The sequence below is a fragment of the Eretmochelys imbricata genome, chromosome 8, assembly GCF_965152235.1.
Source record: "Eretmochelys imbricata isolate rEreImb1 chromosome 8, rEreImb1.hap1, whole genome shotgun sequence".
NCBI lineage: Eukaryota > Metazoa > Chordata > Testudines > Cheloniidae > Eretmochelys > Eretmochelys imbricata.
In genome coordinates this window covers 56,015,627-56,032,685 of record NC_135579.1, presented here as the reverse complement: position 1 = coordinate 56,032,685, position 17,059 = coordinate 56,015,627, and the positions used below count along the sequence as shown (strand labels likewise).

Below are 17,059 nucleotides of genomic sequence, written 5' to 3'. Positions count from 1 at the left end.
CATAGAGTGCACGAGCACGAAGAGAGGATTCTGATTCCAACCATGTGGTGAGAGGGAACCGAGGGCGTGTCGCCCCACACAAACCCCTATAACCTCACATGGAGCACATAACATAAGGTGGCCATGCGGGTCAATGGACACTGCTCCTCTAAAACTTCTGGCTCTGGTGCATGGCATGCATGTGCACCTGCATTTGTCATACATATAGGGGACTATTACTCGAAGAAGAACAGTTATTACTCTTCTAGCTGGTAAGTTAGGCAGTTCTGCTCCTCTCTGTCCTCTTCATCCATCTTTTATTGTGTCCTCTCTACCACTGCCATGTGAAGGGCACGTAAAATTAAAGGTAGTTCCCATTCTGATGCTGCCATATGAACAGGTCATTGTAGAAAGTGAACCTATCATTTGCCCCCCCCCCCCACACACACATATATATGCAGGCATGCGCGCGCGCACACACACACGATCCTCGCTAGAACGCGGGATTCGGGATCCATGCGCGATACCGTGTTAAGGCGGGGACTGCGTTAAAATGAATTGCAATTAAAGTAATTAAATTTGGGATCCATGGCCGCGACCGCGTTATATGCGAATTTGCGCTATATAGAAGCGTGTTCTAGTGAGGGTCCGGTGTACATGCGCGCGCGTGCACACACATGCATGCGCATATACACACACACACAAACATGCGCTTCTTCATTTAGGGGGAAAAGGTGATCTAATCAACTGAGTATGGGATTGGGAGTTAGGAAATCTGGGTTTTATTCCCAAATCCTCTCACTAATTATTGGACTTGGATCAATCTCTCAACTTTTATGGTTCACTTCCCCCCCCCCCCCCATCTACAAAATGGAGATAATACTTCCACACCTGTGTAATTCTGAGATTGACAAATGGAAATCACAGTATAAACTGTGAAGTTCTTCATCTTTGCTCCTTCCCCTTTTCATTTCTTCATAATGTAGTCCTGTTGGTTAAAATGCCATAAAAGTCTAATCAATTTGTATTAAATATGAAATATTTCATTTAAATTTTATGGATGGTTGGGGAGAATTATATAAATATCTAAGCAATAAATATGTGGGAGGCAGTTATATGTTCCTGATCCCCAGGATATCTAAGTACCTAGACAGAGCTACAAAAAAATCTTATTTGTGAGACACCTCACTTGTCCAGGCTGGATCAAGGCAGTAGAAGGAGTACACAGCACATGGATACATTCTCTCTCCAATTCTCAGTTAGTATGATTCTACTGAAATGGCAGTATTCTATGTTCAAGTATGCAAAATAGAAAACCTGTCTTCAGTGATCCTGCCAGAGAGGGTACATTTGCAAGGTTCAGAGTATATAGCCAATTTTCTGCCTATAGGAGGGTAATGGTTTGTTTCAGAAACTATTCTGAATTTTTCAGGTAAAAATGAAGGTCTCTGAAATCCTGGACTGACTTTAGCCCTTCTGTCTTTTTAGTTATCAAGAAGTGACTGGAGTACTATCAGAAGCTCAGTGGTATTTTTTGTTATGAGAGAATGTATTTCCTGCAGCATCTCATACTATTCAACTTGAACGAGTTCTTGAAGGGTTGTAATTCTATGAAAGAAATTTGTATGATGAAACTGTGGCATTTTATAGGGTGTAAATCAGGGTAGAATTTGGCCCCAAGTCTGCCAATGTCCTGAATATAAACTAGCTGTGATCTCCTTTCCTGGCACCAAACGGTAATAGGCTGGTTTTCATGTGTTAACATTGTTATGTATCAGTGGGATTGGGGCCCTAATTATTTGAAAGATCTTTTTTGAATTTTATAGCTAAAATGTACAAATACAAATCATCATTAACTCTCTTTCCTCTCCTAAAATATTTTTTTAGCCCCTGCTCCTAAGTCTTCTCATGAAGTGCTGAAAGAGGCAGACACAGATGTACAAGTTCTTCCTAACTACTCCACACCTCAGAAATCAGATTCCTATTTTAATCCCAAAATGAAACTCAACAGGTGAGGGGGGTAGTGGGGAGAGGTTGCAAAGAAAATGCTCTCACTTAAAAGAATTATCCCAGTAAACAGCCCACTATGATGTCTAGAGGAATAACATTTTTCAAGCAGTAAAAATAAGATGCCCAATATAGGAAGGCTCCATTTTGATGCTTTTCTAATTTTGCTCACTGAACTATCTTCCTTATATACTGCTGGGAAGACTTTTCTAAAACAACAGAAATGGTCTTCAGAACAAAATGTGTTCCAGTTTCTAAGGAAATAAAGATGCTAGCTTATGCAGCAGCGTGGGAGTTTGAGGGGGAAAAACCAATATAAACCACACCTGAGGACTCAAAAAACCTATTCAGTGAAATGTTTTCCTTTGAGTTTTTGTGAGCTCCCAGGACTAGACACCACTTAAGTGCTCTCCTCCAGCACAGCTAAGGCATGAGCATACTACGTACATATCTCATATCCTAGGACTCCTTTTTATAGGTCCCACTTTATTGGAGTAGATTCTTTCCTCTAGCTCAGGGGTGGGCAAACTTTTTGGCCTGAGGGCCACATCAGGGTTCTAAAACTGTATGGAGGGCTGGGTAGGGAAGGCTGTGCCTCCCCTAACCCTATCCACCCCCTCCCACTTCCCGCCCCCTACTTTACCCTTCAGAACCCCCGACCCATCCAACCTCCCCTACTCCTTGTCCCCCGACTGCCCCCTCCTGGGGCCCCCCTACCCCTAACCGCCCCCCTGGGATCCCATCCCCTATCCAACCCCCCCTGCCCCCTGACTTCCCCGCCCCCTGTCCACACCCCTGTCCCCTGACAGGCCCCTGAGACCCCCCCCATCCAACCCCCTCCCCCCAAGCCCCTTTCAAAATGTGACCCTGCGAACACAGGCAGAGGACATGGGAGGAGCAGGGGCAGCGGCGCAGCCAGAGAGAAGCAGCGGGTTTCCCCTTCAAAGCGCCGCTTCTCTCCAGTCGGTTGCGCGGCTACCTAGTGCTCCTCCTGAGTCCTCCGCCCGCGTTCGCCGCACTTCCACAACCCGCACCGCCCACCTGCTCCCCTGAGACTGTAGATGAGCCTCCCTTCCTGCTCTCCCCTATCCTCGCTGTGCAGCCTCCCGCACTGGTGGCGCAGTGCACTGAGACTCCGGGGGAGGGAGTATAGCAGGGGAGAGGCTGGGGGCTAGCCTCCCCGGCCGGGAGCTCAAGAGCCGGGCAGGACGGTCCTGCGGGCTGGAAGTGGCCCACAGGCTGTAGTTTGCCCACCTCTGCTCTAGCTCCTCTTCACATCACTCGTTTTAATGTCAGTAGAGTGGGTAGTTATTTCGTCCTCAGAAAAATCATAACCTCACCCTATTGCTGCAAAACCAAAGCTTGTTCCCTGAAACACTGAAGTTCAACTACCCTTCAGTCATTATCAGGGTCCTTCTCCAGAAGGAACACTGCCAAAGATAATTTTGAATCTGTCTGGGGAAATTTCTCAGGTCAGTCTAGGAAGACTGATGGTTATTTCCAGACAGCTGTTATTAGCAGTGAATGGTTTTAAAAAAAAAACAAACCCACCACCAGTAATCTCTCTGGTCTGTTCTTTCATAGAGCACATTAACTTCCTATAGAAAGCAGCATAAACCCCAAACAAACAGCATATTCTCTTGAACCCCAGTCAGTGGTGTCTAACCAGTGGAATCTCAAGTTCTTATCTTTCATACTACTTTTTTGCCACACTGTGAAGGATTCCATTCCACTACAAACTCTTAGGCCAGGTATAAACTACAAATTTATATTGGTATAACTACGTCACTTAGGGGTGTGAAAAATGCACACCCTTGAGTGACAGTTATACCGACCTAACCCCCAATTTAGACACCGCTGTGTCGATGGGACAACTTCTCACATTAACATAGTTAATCCACCACCCTGAGAGGCAATAGCTATGCTGACGGGAGACGCTGTCTTGTTGGCATAGTAGTATCTTCACTAAAGCACTGCAGCAGTACAAGAAGACAAGCCCTTAGGCCAGCAGTTGATACTTTAAATGCCCAAACAATTAGGCTGCATACCAAATTTGCCTGCTACATGGACTCACTAATCATAGTAAGAAACCATGATATAGTGGTGTTTTATATCTCAGTGCTCCATGGATAAGTGTTAAAGTCAGCACTCCTAGAAAGTTATCATTGGAATTAATTTAAGAATATTTGAGTACTCTGAGACCTACAAATGCTGTTTAAGGTAGTAAAAGCTTTAGAAAACCTTCTGGTGGCTGTTAAGCCCAGTTATTGCAAAACCTGTTGCTGGAACAAATTACCCTAAGCCCTGGTCTACCGTGCGGGGGTGAGGAAATCTATCTAAGTTCTGCAACTTCAGCTATGTGAATAATGTAGCTGAAGTCGATGTATTTAGACCTACTCACCGCGGTGTCTTCGCTATGGTGAGTCAACTGCTGCCACTCCCCCGTTGACTCTGCCTGCGCCTCTCACGGTGGTGGAGTACAGGAGTCGACGGGAGAGCGCTCGGGGATCGATTTATCCCATCTAGACTAGACACAATAAATCGACCCCTGCTGGATTGATCGCTGCCCGCCTATCCGGCGGGTAGTGTAGACATACCCTAAGATGGAAGAAACAAAAATATGTGAAATACATACTCTAAACTTTATTATACACCTTTTTATCTTCTAGGCAACTGATATTCTGTGCATTAGCTGTTTTGGCTGAAGAACGGAACCCCTTAGAATGTTTGGATGCATTTGGGGCCACCGGTAAATAAACAAACTTTTGGAATCTCATTTTACTTCCTTTAAATCTCGAATTTTATTTTACAATTTGTAGCAAGTCCCTCTCATGAGAAATAGACATTGTATATTTAAGTATTATGTGGTCGTTGCTTAGGCAGACTCCTTTTGACTTCCTTGTGTGTTTACCCAGTTCAGGATTTGGCTCTAGATGTGTAAAAGGACCATAAATATCTTTGAGATGAAGTTACTGATGCTCAAAAGGAAGAATTTTTACATTTTAAAGTGCATGAAGTACCGTGCATCTTAACTTGATGAGTTATGTCCAAGGTCCCATGTATTCTGATTTGATAGCTGTGGAGTTTGGCTTCAGAATCAACCCCTAGTCGTAGAACAGTGCCACTGAATCCAAACTTTCATTTAAAAAATTGTTTCCAGTCTCTATATTTATAAAGAAGAATCCTGACCATGAAATTAATGTAAACCAATGTGGTGGTGTCTTCCTGAATCTGTAGACAGTGAAACAATAGATTGGAAAGGTGTGAACTGTCCCCATGATCTCAATCAGGTGTTAATTCTAAAACCTGAAGACAAAAATTTAAATGCAACATTTATGCTTAAAATGCTCAGCAGTTCATGTCCTGCTAATGTGTTTATTGCACAATTCCAAGCCACACCAAAAGTCTTAACTGCCTCCTATCCAGCTATCAAAACCTCCTGTTTTCCCCCCACAACAATTTTTACAATACAGTCACCTATTGTTGTTACAAATATCTGCAACACATCAAAAATTTAAAATTTAGGGGCAGCATAAAAACAATTTAATATCAGACTAACAAGGACTGCTATATTAGTTAAAATGTTAATTTTCCTGTTTCATTCAGTTAAATTAAACTGAGGGGTTTTTTTAAATCTTGCTCTGCCACAGAAGTTCCAGTCTGCTGCATTAGAGTGTTGCACAAGCCCAGGGGACTTGCTACAGATTTGAGGTCCAATTTGTTTCACAGTACATAGAGCATTTTTATATCTATGGCACTTACCTTGTAATGAGAATTGGGTAGGCAAACCCTTGTACGCATATAGACTTCAGTGAGTCTTCACACAAATGCTGGAGTTTGTCAACAGAGTTCTTGCACGATGAAAGCCTGTGTATGGATCACATTTCTGTATTATGCACATTTAGGGTTTGATTGTGTTTTTATTGAAGTTAAGGGGATCAAGAACCAGGCCTTTATTCTATTGCATGCAACCAGCCATAAAATTATGCGCTTGCCTTTCTCCTCAGGTATAATGGGATTACAGTGGGCAAAGCACCTTGGAAATTCTGTGAAGGTTACGATTAATGATTTCAATGAAAATTCCGTGACAATGATTCAGGAAAACTGCCATTTAAACAAGATGAAGGTGATGATGAATACTAAGGAAGAGGACGACTGTGATGAAACTATGGAAGAAGGAGAGGAAAATGTAGGCATTATTGAAGTGACAAAAATGGATGCTAATGTCATAATGCACTTGAGATCCTTCGATTTTATGTAAGTGAAGAGTGTTTGCTAATACAAGTTTGTCTTTACTCGATGCTTTGATCTTGACTGTAATTTAATTTTTGCCCCAGTGGTTATTTAGAGAAGTCTGAATGGATGAGACAACGAACAGCGGCTGGTTATTTGCTTATTAAAAGTTTAATTGTAGCAACTGAAGTGCTACGTAAATAGAGACAATTTTAAATCTTTTAAAAAATAATCACTGGGAAAACATTTAAGTCCTTCTGGCATCCAAAGTGGAAAATAAGCACCCAGGTAATGTGTGTTGGGTGCTGTGTTCTCGGTGGTCAGGCGTGGTGGTTGGAGCCATGGTTGAGAACAGGTACCAAGGTCAAAGTCAGCCATAGAGTCAGGACCAGGATAGCGCTGAAATCAGGGTCCAGGGATAGGCTGTGGGTCAGAACTGATGTCAGAGTCTATAGACAAGCCAAATCAGGATCATAGTTGGAGTCTGGATGCAGGCCAAAGGTTGAAGCTGGATTGGAGTTAGTCCAAGGGTCAGGAGGCAAGGGCAGGGCTAGAGCAAGGACAGAGTAAGGAATGGGCAAGGCTGAAGTGGGCTGGAACAAGGCTGGGGCAGGAACAGGAACTGGATCAAGAGAAGGCTGGAAGCCTAATGACACTAACACTGCAAGGCAGCAGGAGGATTCCTGGCTGAGTAGTGCTGTTGTACAGACTAACTTGCTGCTCAGGCAGGATCAGTGAAATACCTGTGCCTGGGGGTCACCTGACCCAGGCTCTGCCCAGGAATAGGCTGCTGCAGCATGCGTTAGTGCTGAGGCTTTGCTTATGGGATGAATCCCTGCAACTGAGTTGCTGCAGCATGCCTGAATGATGAGCAGGGATCCTAGTTTTCCATAATAAAAAACCCTCAAAATTCTCCAATAAAAAAACCCCCATAAAAATGAGTGTTTTTCCCATGATTATAATGAAATGCTGAACTTTAGTTTCCCTAATCACAATAGGAAGCACAGCCACCGGGGGCTGACAACCCAAGCCCCTCCATCCAGGGCTCTGGCTTTAAGTTCTGGTTCGGTTAATACAGAGAGCTGGATAATGGAGGCTCAGATAACATGTACCGTAGAACCCAGTTTTTCATTTTTTACAAAATGTAAAAACTAAAGACTATAAAAACACAAATTCTGGATTTTTCCATGGCAAAGGGATTTCTAGGATCCGTGGTGATGAGTCACTGCAGGCTCTGCTGGAGGGGGAAGTCACGGCAGCTGAGTGAGCAGCTCTGGTTTGGCTGCAGGTTTGCCTCACAATGTGTATGAACATTTTAGGCCAGACTTGTGGATTTTTGGTATAACTTTGTCTGTTTGGGGAAAAATGAAATATAAGAATATTTTTTCTGTAATTTTAGCTAATTTGAAATTCATATCTGTGCATGTAGTTTTTAATAAGGCCGCATGTTTATGGATCACTTATTGTAATCCATTCTTAAATAGCATAGCTGATTTAATTAGAATCTGTGGCCAAAATATTCAAATGTTAGTGCCCAAATGCAGGCACTAAATCCATACATAGATATCAAAACAAGTGGTCTGATTCTTAGAGTTGCTGAACATCCACAAACCAGTTGAATTCTGTGGGAGTTAGTTTATTTGTATATTCTCCCGTCTTTCAGAATAAACACCGGTATCTTGGCCAGCATTCTTCTTAGTTCAATTATCCAGTGTACTAGAATGTGAGAGAGATTGTGCTGGATGTGTGATGACTGTTGCATTACTCAATATGTACTGCCTGCCCCCTCTAAATTTGTTGCTTTGTAAATTATTTGGGCATGTTGGAGGTATGGAAGGTGTGTTGTAAAATCAAATTCTATTTTTATTTTACTTCAGATGTTATGGGTGAGGATTTTTTTAAACCGTTTTTTTCTCTGATAGCTTGAAAGCTAAGTAGTTATGTACCAGAGATGCTTCTCAGTGTATATTTTGTTTTTAGACACCTGGACCCATTTGGAACAGCTGTGAACTACCTGGATTCTGCATTCAGAAATGTAAGAAATCTTGGAATAGTATCAGTGACATCCACAGACATCTGTTCTCTGTATGCAAAAGCTCAGCATGTGGCCCAGCGTCACTATGGCTGTAACGTTGTCAGAACGGAGTACTTCAAGGAACTGGCAGCTAGAATAGTAGTTGCTGCTGTGGCAAGGTACTATTAAAACATAGAAATCGTGGTCAGCTCTTAAGCTCTGGTAGAAGAGGATTGCTAATGCATGCTTTTGGTGATTGTTAAAGCAAGTTGTGTGTCTTTGCTTTTCAGAATTCCTTAAGCTCTACAAATTAGGCATTGAAATATCAATTTTGTACTTGATTTCAAGTTCACTACTATAGAACAATTTAAGTATTTTAAACTGAAGTGACTGGCAAGATGGCAAATGGGTACGGAGTGTATTATTAATCTTCAGAAAGAAAAGGTAATATAATGCAAACTTGAATATCTGAAGATTTTAAGTTCCTTTTTCATTTAGTGGTGATTTAATGCTGCCTAAGCCTTTATAAATACTTCAGAAGCTATTAAAGCAATTAATTATCTGTGGGAAAGAGCATTAAATTAGATTTGTTTAAATGGAAATAAACTCATTAGTGTCAACTTTCACAGTATATTTCATAACTAGCAAACAGATATTCACTCCAAAATCTAGGCCCCCTATCCTCAAGTGTTTACAAACAATAAACACAGTGTGGCTAAATTTTTCACAGGTTAAATATTATGGTTAAGGAAAAAAAATGATCTGGTGCTGTAAATCTACTACCTACAAGTAAATCTACTTACAAAGCAAATATGATATAGTGCCTGTCCTGCAACCCTTGTTCATAATATTAGTCCTTTCTCATACAAATATTCCCAGTGACTTCATAAGTGTACTCAGAAGTGAAAGTTGGGGGTTTGGACACTAAATCAAGACATACAAACCCAGATCAAGATAATGGAACAATCAGTTCAGGGAAGAGTGAGTGGGAGATTAGGTGTGAAAGATCTTGAGACTATATAAACGAATCCACTCACTGCGAGGTGCCCCGTTGTGGCCAGGAGTAGCATGGCAGCACACTCCAGCACTGTGGTGGTTTCTGTATCAGAAACTTGGCCTTCTTGCTGGGTCACTATTTTAAATACACCCTTTCTTGGGTCATATTCATCCAAACTAAGAGTCTCCAAAATATTTTTAACACAAACAAAAATTCTTCCCCCTCTGTAGAGTTCTTCCTCACCCTGTTTTCGACAGGACCTGTAGCCCCCTTGTTGGGCTCAATAACCATTGTGGAAGGCTTTATATGCCCCTTTCTTTGGAGCCAGTAGGGGACCCAATCCCACCCTCTACTCTAGGTTCCGGTCCAGGGGTCTTGTACTGAACAGACAGGTCTGCTCCCTTACCTGAGCTACGGTTTTCCATGGGCTACTTCCTACATAGTCTCTTAAGTTCTCCTTTGTGTATGTCCATTTTGTCCCTGCATAAACAGGATCTTTCCCAGGCCTCTCTACAGGGAGAACTTTTCCAGACTCTTCCCTTTTTGGTCTGGGTCTCTCACGGGCCTTCATGCCTGTAGAACTTTTCCTTACTGTCTGAGCTTTCTGCCTGGTTCTTTCTCCAGCCCTGTCCCCAGCTGGGCTTTATCATCACTTAAGCCTCATTCCCCTCAAGTGGGACTCATTCGGTAATCAGACTGGTTTAGTCCTATGCTCTCCAACCCACAGAGCAAGCTACCCTGTTACAGACTCCATAGTCAATTATATTAAATTGGACCTGTTTAGATTGTCTTGTCCAGCTCCTTGCCCATGCTAGCTTATTCCCTATAGCATATTCTCCAGTGCTATATCCCATTTAACTTTTAACTGATTCTAGCACTAGGGGTTTCATCTGTCCCTGTAAAACCACACCGCAGGCTGAGACCTCATATTGGAATAACTTTTCCAGAGTGTCAAGCTAAATTTTCCTTGCTAATTTTCACCTTGCTTCTAATTACACCCCTCCAAAGTACCCTAAAGGATTCCTCTTTTCTTGGTAAAAAGAAAAGGAGTACTTGTGGCACCTTAGACTAACATTAGTCTCTGAGGTGCCACAAGTACTCTTTTTCTTTTTGCGAATACAGACTAACATGGCTGCTACTCTGAAACCTGTCTTTTCTTGGTGTATACCAGTTCAGTTACTAGTAGCTAGTGATTTATCTCCCCTTAGTCTTCATTTAACTTAGATCTACTTATTTACTTTCTGTAATCTTTCCTTTGAAGTCTATCCCTCCAAGTCTTCTCGGCATCGAGGAACCCAAGTCATGGACCAGCACCCTATTGTGCTAGGCCAGGGGTGGGCAAACTTTTTGGCCCGAGAGCCACATCGGGGTTGTCAAATGGTATGGAGGGCTGGGTAGGGAAGGCTGTGCCTCCGCAAACAGCCTGGCCCCCGCCCCCTCCCACTTCCTGCCCCCTGACCGCCCCCCTCAGAACCCGACCCATCCAACCCCCCCGTTCCTTGTCCCCTGACTGCCCCCTCTTGGGACCCCCCCACTCCTATCCAACCCCCCCCACTCCCCGTCCCCTGACTGCCCCAACCCCTATCCACACCCCTGCCCCCTGACACGCCCCCTCCGGGACTCCCGACCTATCCAACCCCCCTCCTCCCACTCCTTGTCCCCTGAACGTCCCCTCCCAGGACCCCATGCCCTATCCAACCCCCCCTGCTCCCTGTTTCCTAACCACCTCCCCCATCCCCCCAAACCTCCATCCCATACAACGGCTCCCTGTCCCCTGACTGCCCCTTGGGACCTCCTGCCCCTTATCCAACCCCCGCCGCCCCCTCACCATGCTGTTCAGAGCGGCAGGACAGGCTCATTGGAAAGCCAGGGAGGTGGGTGGGTACAAGCCGCACTGCCCGCGCGGGGGAGCAGGAACAGCAGGGGAGGGGCCGGGGGCTAACCTCCCAGCCGGGAGGTGCTGAGCAGGACAGTCCCGCAGGCCATAATTTGCCCACCTCTGTGCTAGGCTCTATACAAACACAGAACAAAAAGGTGACCCCTGCCCTTCAGAGCCAACAGTCTAAGTGGAGGCTGTTTATAGATAGTGTAGGATTTTTCCAAACAATGGATGATCATAAATATATATATTGCACATGGTGGAACAGCTGGGAAAATTAGTCTTTGTTGAATTCCTATGGTAATATGCTATCTTTTTGCTTTTGTAGAGCTGCAGCTCGATGTAACAAAGGCATTGAAGTTTTGCTTGCAGTAGCTCTAGAACACTTTGTCCTAGTAGTGGTGAGAGTTTTGAGGGGACCATCTCCTGCAGATGATTCAGTCAAGAAAATTCGGTATCTTATCCACTGCCAGTGGTGTGAGGAGAGGATTTTTCAGGAGGGTAATATGGTAGAAGGTAAATGGATTTTCCTTGCGTTTCTTTTAAAGGTATAATCCCTGCATGTTTATTGTATGTACCTATGTTAGGCACGTAGTAAATTCCAACATGTAAAAATACTTGCTTTCACTAGAAATATTTCTTATAAAGCATTGTGATAATGGTCATACACATAAAGGGGAGGGTATTTTGATTATAAATCCTTTAGGGTTCTTTGAGTAACTGTTATATGAATCCCACTGTAGGTGTGGGTGCACAAGCTTGGAATCTTTTGACGAGCAGTATCCATTAAGGCTACCCATGGCACCCTGCATGCCCTCACCCCACAGCACCAGGGGCTTAAAGAGTAGAGCAGCTTCAACTGCCCCTCATTTCCCTCTTCCCACTTGTGGCAGCGGGATGAAGCAACACTGTGTCTAACTGCTTCCCTGCAGCATTCTTGTAATTAGTTTCTTATATTCTTGTTCTTAAATTTCATTTGGCCTGTTTGCACAGAAAAATAAAAATTCTTCAGTCTCCTCTAGGCCAAGGTATCTCTAATGGCTGAGCCTAGGTCTCCAGGTTTCAAAACCTACCCTGCCTGTGCCTCTGAATGATTGGCACAATAAATGTATCTTTTGTCTAGGGGAGACTCATATCACTGACAATGTACTATTTGTAAACCTTTCTCCAAGTGCACACACAAAGCTGCAAAACTTGTTTGAAGCTGGTTTCGATGGAGAAACCTACGAAAAACATATTGGATTCTGAGATTCCATTGGAAATAGTCCAGGAACATCCCTGTTATTCAATATTCTTCATCTGTTCCCTCAGGGCCATTTAGCAATGCCCATTAATAAGGGTATTCTTGCACTGATCAAGGACGTCTGGTAGACCCCAGCCTCCATTTCAGCCTCATCGAGGAAGTCATTTTGCCCCTAAGGGGTTCAAGTAATGTTTCCATTCATCCTGTCCTGGGATCACTGGTAGTGGCAGTGGCTCATGAAAAATCTAAACAGCATCTTATTGTGAAATCCACCCCTGGTATAAGGAATCAAAACTCTCTTTCGGGAGAAAAATATACTCAGCTAGCCTACAGTTCTGTATAGTCAGTTACCAGGCTCTGTTGGCAGAATATGATACAGTTGGATACAACCTTTCAGTCTGCCAAGAAGTTACCCCTGGACTCCGGAGATGAGTTCAGGGCTGTGATTACAGTAAGTCAACCTAAGATGGCCATTATGTTTTTAACTCAACAATGAACAAGAAATTATCCTTTCTGAATGATTTCAAGTTGATCCTTAGAGCTTTATACCACAGCTCTGAGCAAGAAATAAGGAAGGATTCTACCTTTCTCAAGCCAGAGACCTCCCTTGTCTTACTCGTACCACCAGATGGCTCCAGCCTCTTCTAAGAGACTGTTTCCAAAAGCAGAGATGCCCTACCACTACTGAAAGCACACATTTTTCTTCTGGTCAAGGAGGGAAGGATTCATGCTGCTGTCAAGAGTCTTGGACTTATTTTCAAGGATCTGTACCTCTTCTCCCCTTCTTTGGCAATAGCCTACCCCATCCCGCTTCATGACAATCTGCTGGTTTTTTGCTCCTAGGGAAGATGCATTGCTGATCAGAAAGGGATCCTTTCACCCCTATCCTGTTATTTCCCAGAGTTCTCAGGAAGATGCCAAAGGACAAGGTCCAGCTGATAATGGCCTGGGGATATCAGTTCTGGTACTCCAACTTCTGATGCACTTATCCCTCCATACCCTTCTACCACTTCCAAGCCATCTTGATGTCATTTCACAGGACCGGGGGCTTGGATCTAGTGTCTCTGCCTCTGACAGCATGGAGATTAGCTGACTAAACTGGAGAAAGGAGCACAAGACATTCTAATCCAGAGTACAAAGGCTTCCACAGGACTGATTTACACAACCTCAGTGAAAGCATTTTTCATTATAGTCCATTCAGAGGTACTTTGAACCCTTGGAGTTTTCTATTCCTACTATCTGCTGTCTTTTGAAACAATTGGGGCTATCCATCAGAGTACATTTAGCAGTTGTCTTTGCATATCATCCACCTGTTCAAAGCCATTTGTTTTTTTCCCACCCTACTGTTTCAAAGTATCTAAAATGACTATTAATTCATATGTTCCCTCTAGTCAAGGAGCCTTTTTCTACAGGGAACATGAATATGGTACTTTGGTCATTTAGACCTGTCATGATTTAGACAAAAGTCAAAATGTGCATTTGTCTTAAAACTTTCTGGAAAATTACTCTGTTGGAATTTCTCATACTGCTTCTCTACCACACTGGTGGTGGTTGGTTGTTTCGTTGGAGGGGTAAGGTTACAAAAAAAGGGTGTTAACAAAAAATCTGCCATGTTTTTGAGATGTAAAAAAAATATTCACTGAGTATTTTCCCAAAGATCTTTACTACTCAAACTTCAGATAAATCAAATATTTAGTTCTTAATGAAGACACATGCCTTTTGCATATCTGAAATATTTTTAGGAACAGTTTGGTATATACAGATAGTGCACACAAGATTATTCTGCAGTTTGAGAATGTATTGAGTTGTGAAGCTCCAGAGTACATCCAGTGAGTGAGCTGTAGCTCACGAAAGCTTATGCTCAAATAAATTGGTTAGTCTCTAAGGTGCCACAAGTACTCCTTTTCTTTTTGCGAATACAGACTAACACGGCTGTTACTCTGAAACCAGTTGTTTAGCTGTATCTTATTTGAATGTCTAATCCTATCTTATTTCTCATTGTACTTTAAGGGCCCGATGTCTTGGGCTGTTAAGGTATTAACACTTCCTTAAGACAATGATGCATTTTTTGGCTATGTGAGCATTAGGCTGCAATAAGTATCACATTTTCTTTCATTCTTAAGAACAGAAATAAAATTGTCACCTGTATAGGTGCAGTGTTATAGCTGAGATTTTAAATGGACAAATTAACAGCATTCAGAGTCCTTCAACCTAGTACATATGCGCAAGGGAGCTGAGCTATGGCTGTCATGAAAATGCTATGAGTCAACTAAATTCTGTGCACATAGGCAACCATAATTTTAACAATTTTTTGCATGATACAATTTTTTTTTAAAAGCTTTTTTAGTTTAAACTTGTTTTTGCAGTGGAAAGTTCTAACCCACTAGCTAGAAGCAGTTATTTAAAACACATACAATATGGAGCTCTGGGTTTGTTTTATTTTAGTTTAAAAATAACTAAAGTTACAATGCCCCTCATTAGATTCCAGCGGACACCAGAGTTAGTAACTTGTAACAACATTAATAAAAGTTGGTGTCTCAGGCATTTTTACAGTTGTGTATTTTGGGTTCTGATGTTGCTCATCCTATTAAATGCCTCTACTTAGGCAGAATCACTTCTTGGTGCATTCAACATTTCTAGTATCTAAAACATCTTTCATTTTGTTTGTATTTTGAAATAACTTAATCTATAGAACTCACTTTAATTCTGTTTTCTGTAACAGAAAACCCTTACCGGCAACTATCTTGTGACTGCCATGGCAGTATGCCTGGGAAGACAGCAGTAGAGCTTGGTCCTCTGTGGTAGGTACAGCACACAGCCTAACAAAAGTGAAAGCTTGTTCATAAAGCAGTAAGTTTATAGCTAGCAACTGAGATGGCCTTGGCAGCTGGTTATTTAATTGGAGAGCTGAGTAATAAAAAAAATGAGTTTCCCTAGTCATATTGGTAGACAGCAAGCAGTGAGTTTACTAAATAAACAACAGTGAACTAGTTTTCAGTTTCACATCCTGGACATATTAAAACAATTACACTGCACAGGAGAATCTGGCTGAGTAGCTTGATGTTTTGCAACCAGAGAACTAGTATACATTGAACTGTAATTGATAACTAACGTGGTGTGCCTTTACATAATATCAAATACCTATGCACTTCCAGTAGTATAAAATAACTTGAACTGTTAAATGGTAAACAGCAATGGTGTTTATCCTTGGTTTTTTGGATTGAAAGAATAGTTAAATTTAAATGTGAGCATTTCAGAACTAGATTATAGAAACAGAACTAATCCTTTACACTAGCCCTGCTTTTACTGTTTCTAAATACTATTAGTACACCACCCTAATTTTGACAGTGCATCCCTGTGATATGGGTATCATTCCCATTTTACACGTGGGGAAATGAAATGAAGTGACTTTGCCCCAGTTGACACAGTAAGTCAGTGGCAGAACTGGGCTTAACGCTCATAAGATCTTAGCTTTCAAGCCATGACTCTGAACTGCCACTACCTAAAACAAAAATAATTTTAATAGTATCACAAACTATGTACCCTGTTAATATAAGTATAGTTCAGCAGCTACTCAGTTTGTGGAAACCACTTCTAAAGGAGCAAAGGCCTTTTGCTATAAATCAAAATACTTTGTCATACACCAGTCTCCTTATTTTCACTGGCATTCTATTGCACTGTCCAGGTCAGGGTCCCTCTTTAACACTGGATTCCTCAGAAGAATGCTGTTTGAAGCTGTTCAGCACGGCTTAGATGAGATTCAGCCACTTGTAAAGACATTAATCTGTGAAGCAGAATGTACAACTCTAAAACAGTTTTCAATCCATGGTCCTGCCAGCCAGAACAAACAAGGTGAGATAAAATGGCAAGTTGCTTACAAAAACTCATGGGATTTTTAAATGTCTAAAACCAATTGAAAATTTCTTGAGCAAAAGTAACTATAGCGGTGCATGTTAAAAGAAGATTAGGAACATGTTCCCTATCATAAAGCATGGGACAACAGTCTTGCCATATTATGGGGCTTTTGTCATACTCTTTAAACCTCTGCTGTTAAGGCTTGCTCGACACAGGGTGCTAGACTTGAACCAGCATGGAAAAATCCTACATTAAGTAAACCAGTGCTGACACAAGGTGCCACGCTGACAGTCCTGTAGTCCAATTTATTCACAAAACAGGCAGCAGTAGCAGAAGCTTCCCATATACTAGCCTTCGTACTGCAGCCCTGAGGGGGAAGTTCCTCCCCTTTGAGTGAGATGGGACTCTGCCCTTCATGCTCAGTCAATCCTGGACTTCTCTACAGGGACTGCCAATTGCGGGGGGTGATTGAGATGGCTGTCTACAGTGGGATACTATTCTAATAAGAACAGACTAGAGGCTACCAGTTCACTTCAGATAAATCACCATATAGTAATTTTACTTGAATATTGTCCTGTGCCAGATTCAAACTGATAATGTTTAGTGAAAGTTTCCATAACCTATTACCTATCCTTTTGCCTCTATCATTTTTACACCTTTTACTTTGTCTAGAAAGTTTGGGATTTTGCCCTTTCAAATTTTTGTGGATCCCTTTATAAGGTAGCAAAATAAAATCTATTTAAAATGTTTTGTCACACTTCAGATTTAATTTTGACTTCTGTATTCTAGAAGAATGTGGCGTCTTTATTAAAACACCAGATACTGCAGCTGACTACTATGTGGTACAAGGTA

At 42.3% G+C, this 17,059-nt stretch overlaps 1 protein-coding gene across 4 annotated transcripts in view; it reads left to right on the top strand.

The window, feature by feature from the left end:
* The window catches only part of TRMT1L (tRNA methyltransferase 1L), a 51,625-nt gene that overhangs the window by 29,889 nt on the left and 4,677 nt on the right, over positions 1-17,059 (top strand). For all 4 annotated transcript variants that reach the window (XM_077824104.1, XM_077824103.1, XM_077824105.1 and 1 more), the window contains exons 7-14: positions 1,867-1,990; positions 4,656-4,735; positions 5,994-6,243; positions 8,200-8,412; positions 11,438-11,625; positions 15,075-15,153; positions 16,038-16,204; positions 16,997-17,056. In XM_077824104.1, coding sequence (XP_077680230.1) covers positions 1,867-1,990; positions 4,656-4,735; positions 5,994-6,243; positions 8,200-8,412; positions 11,438-11,625; positions 15,075-15,153; positions 16,038-16,204; positions 16,997-17,056 — 1,161 coding nt within the window. The remainder of the gene's footprint in view (positions 1-1,866; positions 1,991-4,655; positions 4,736-5,993; positions 6,244-8,199; positions 8,413-11,437; positions 11,626-15,074; positions 15,154-16,037; positions 16,205-16,996; positions 17,057-17,059) is intronic.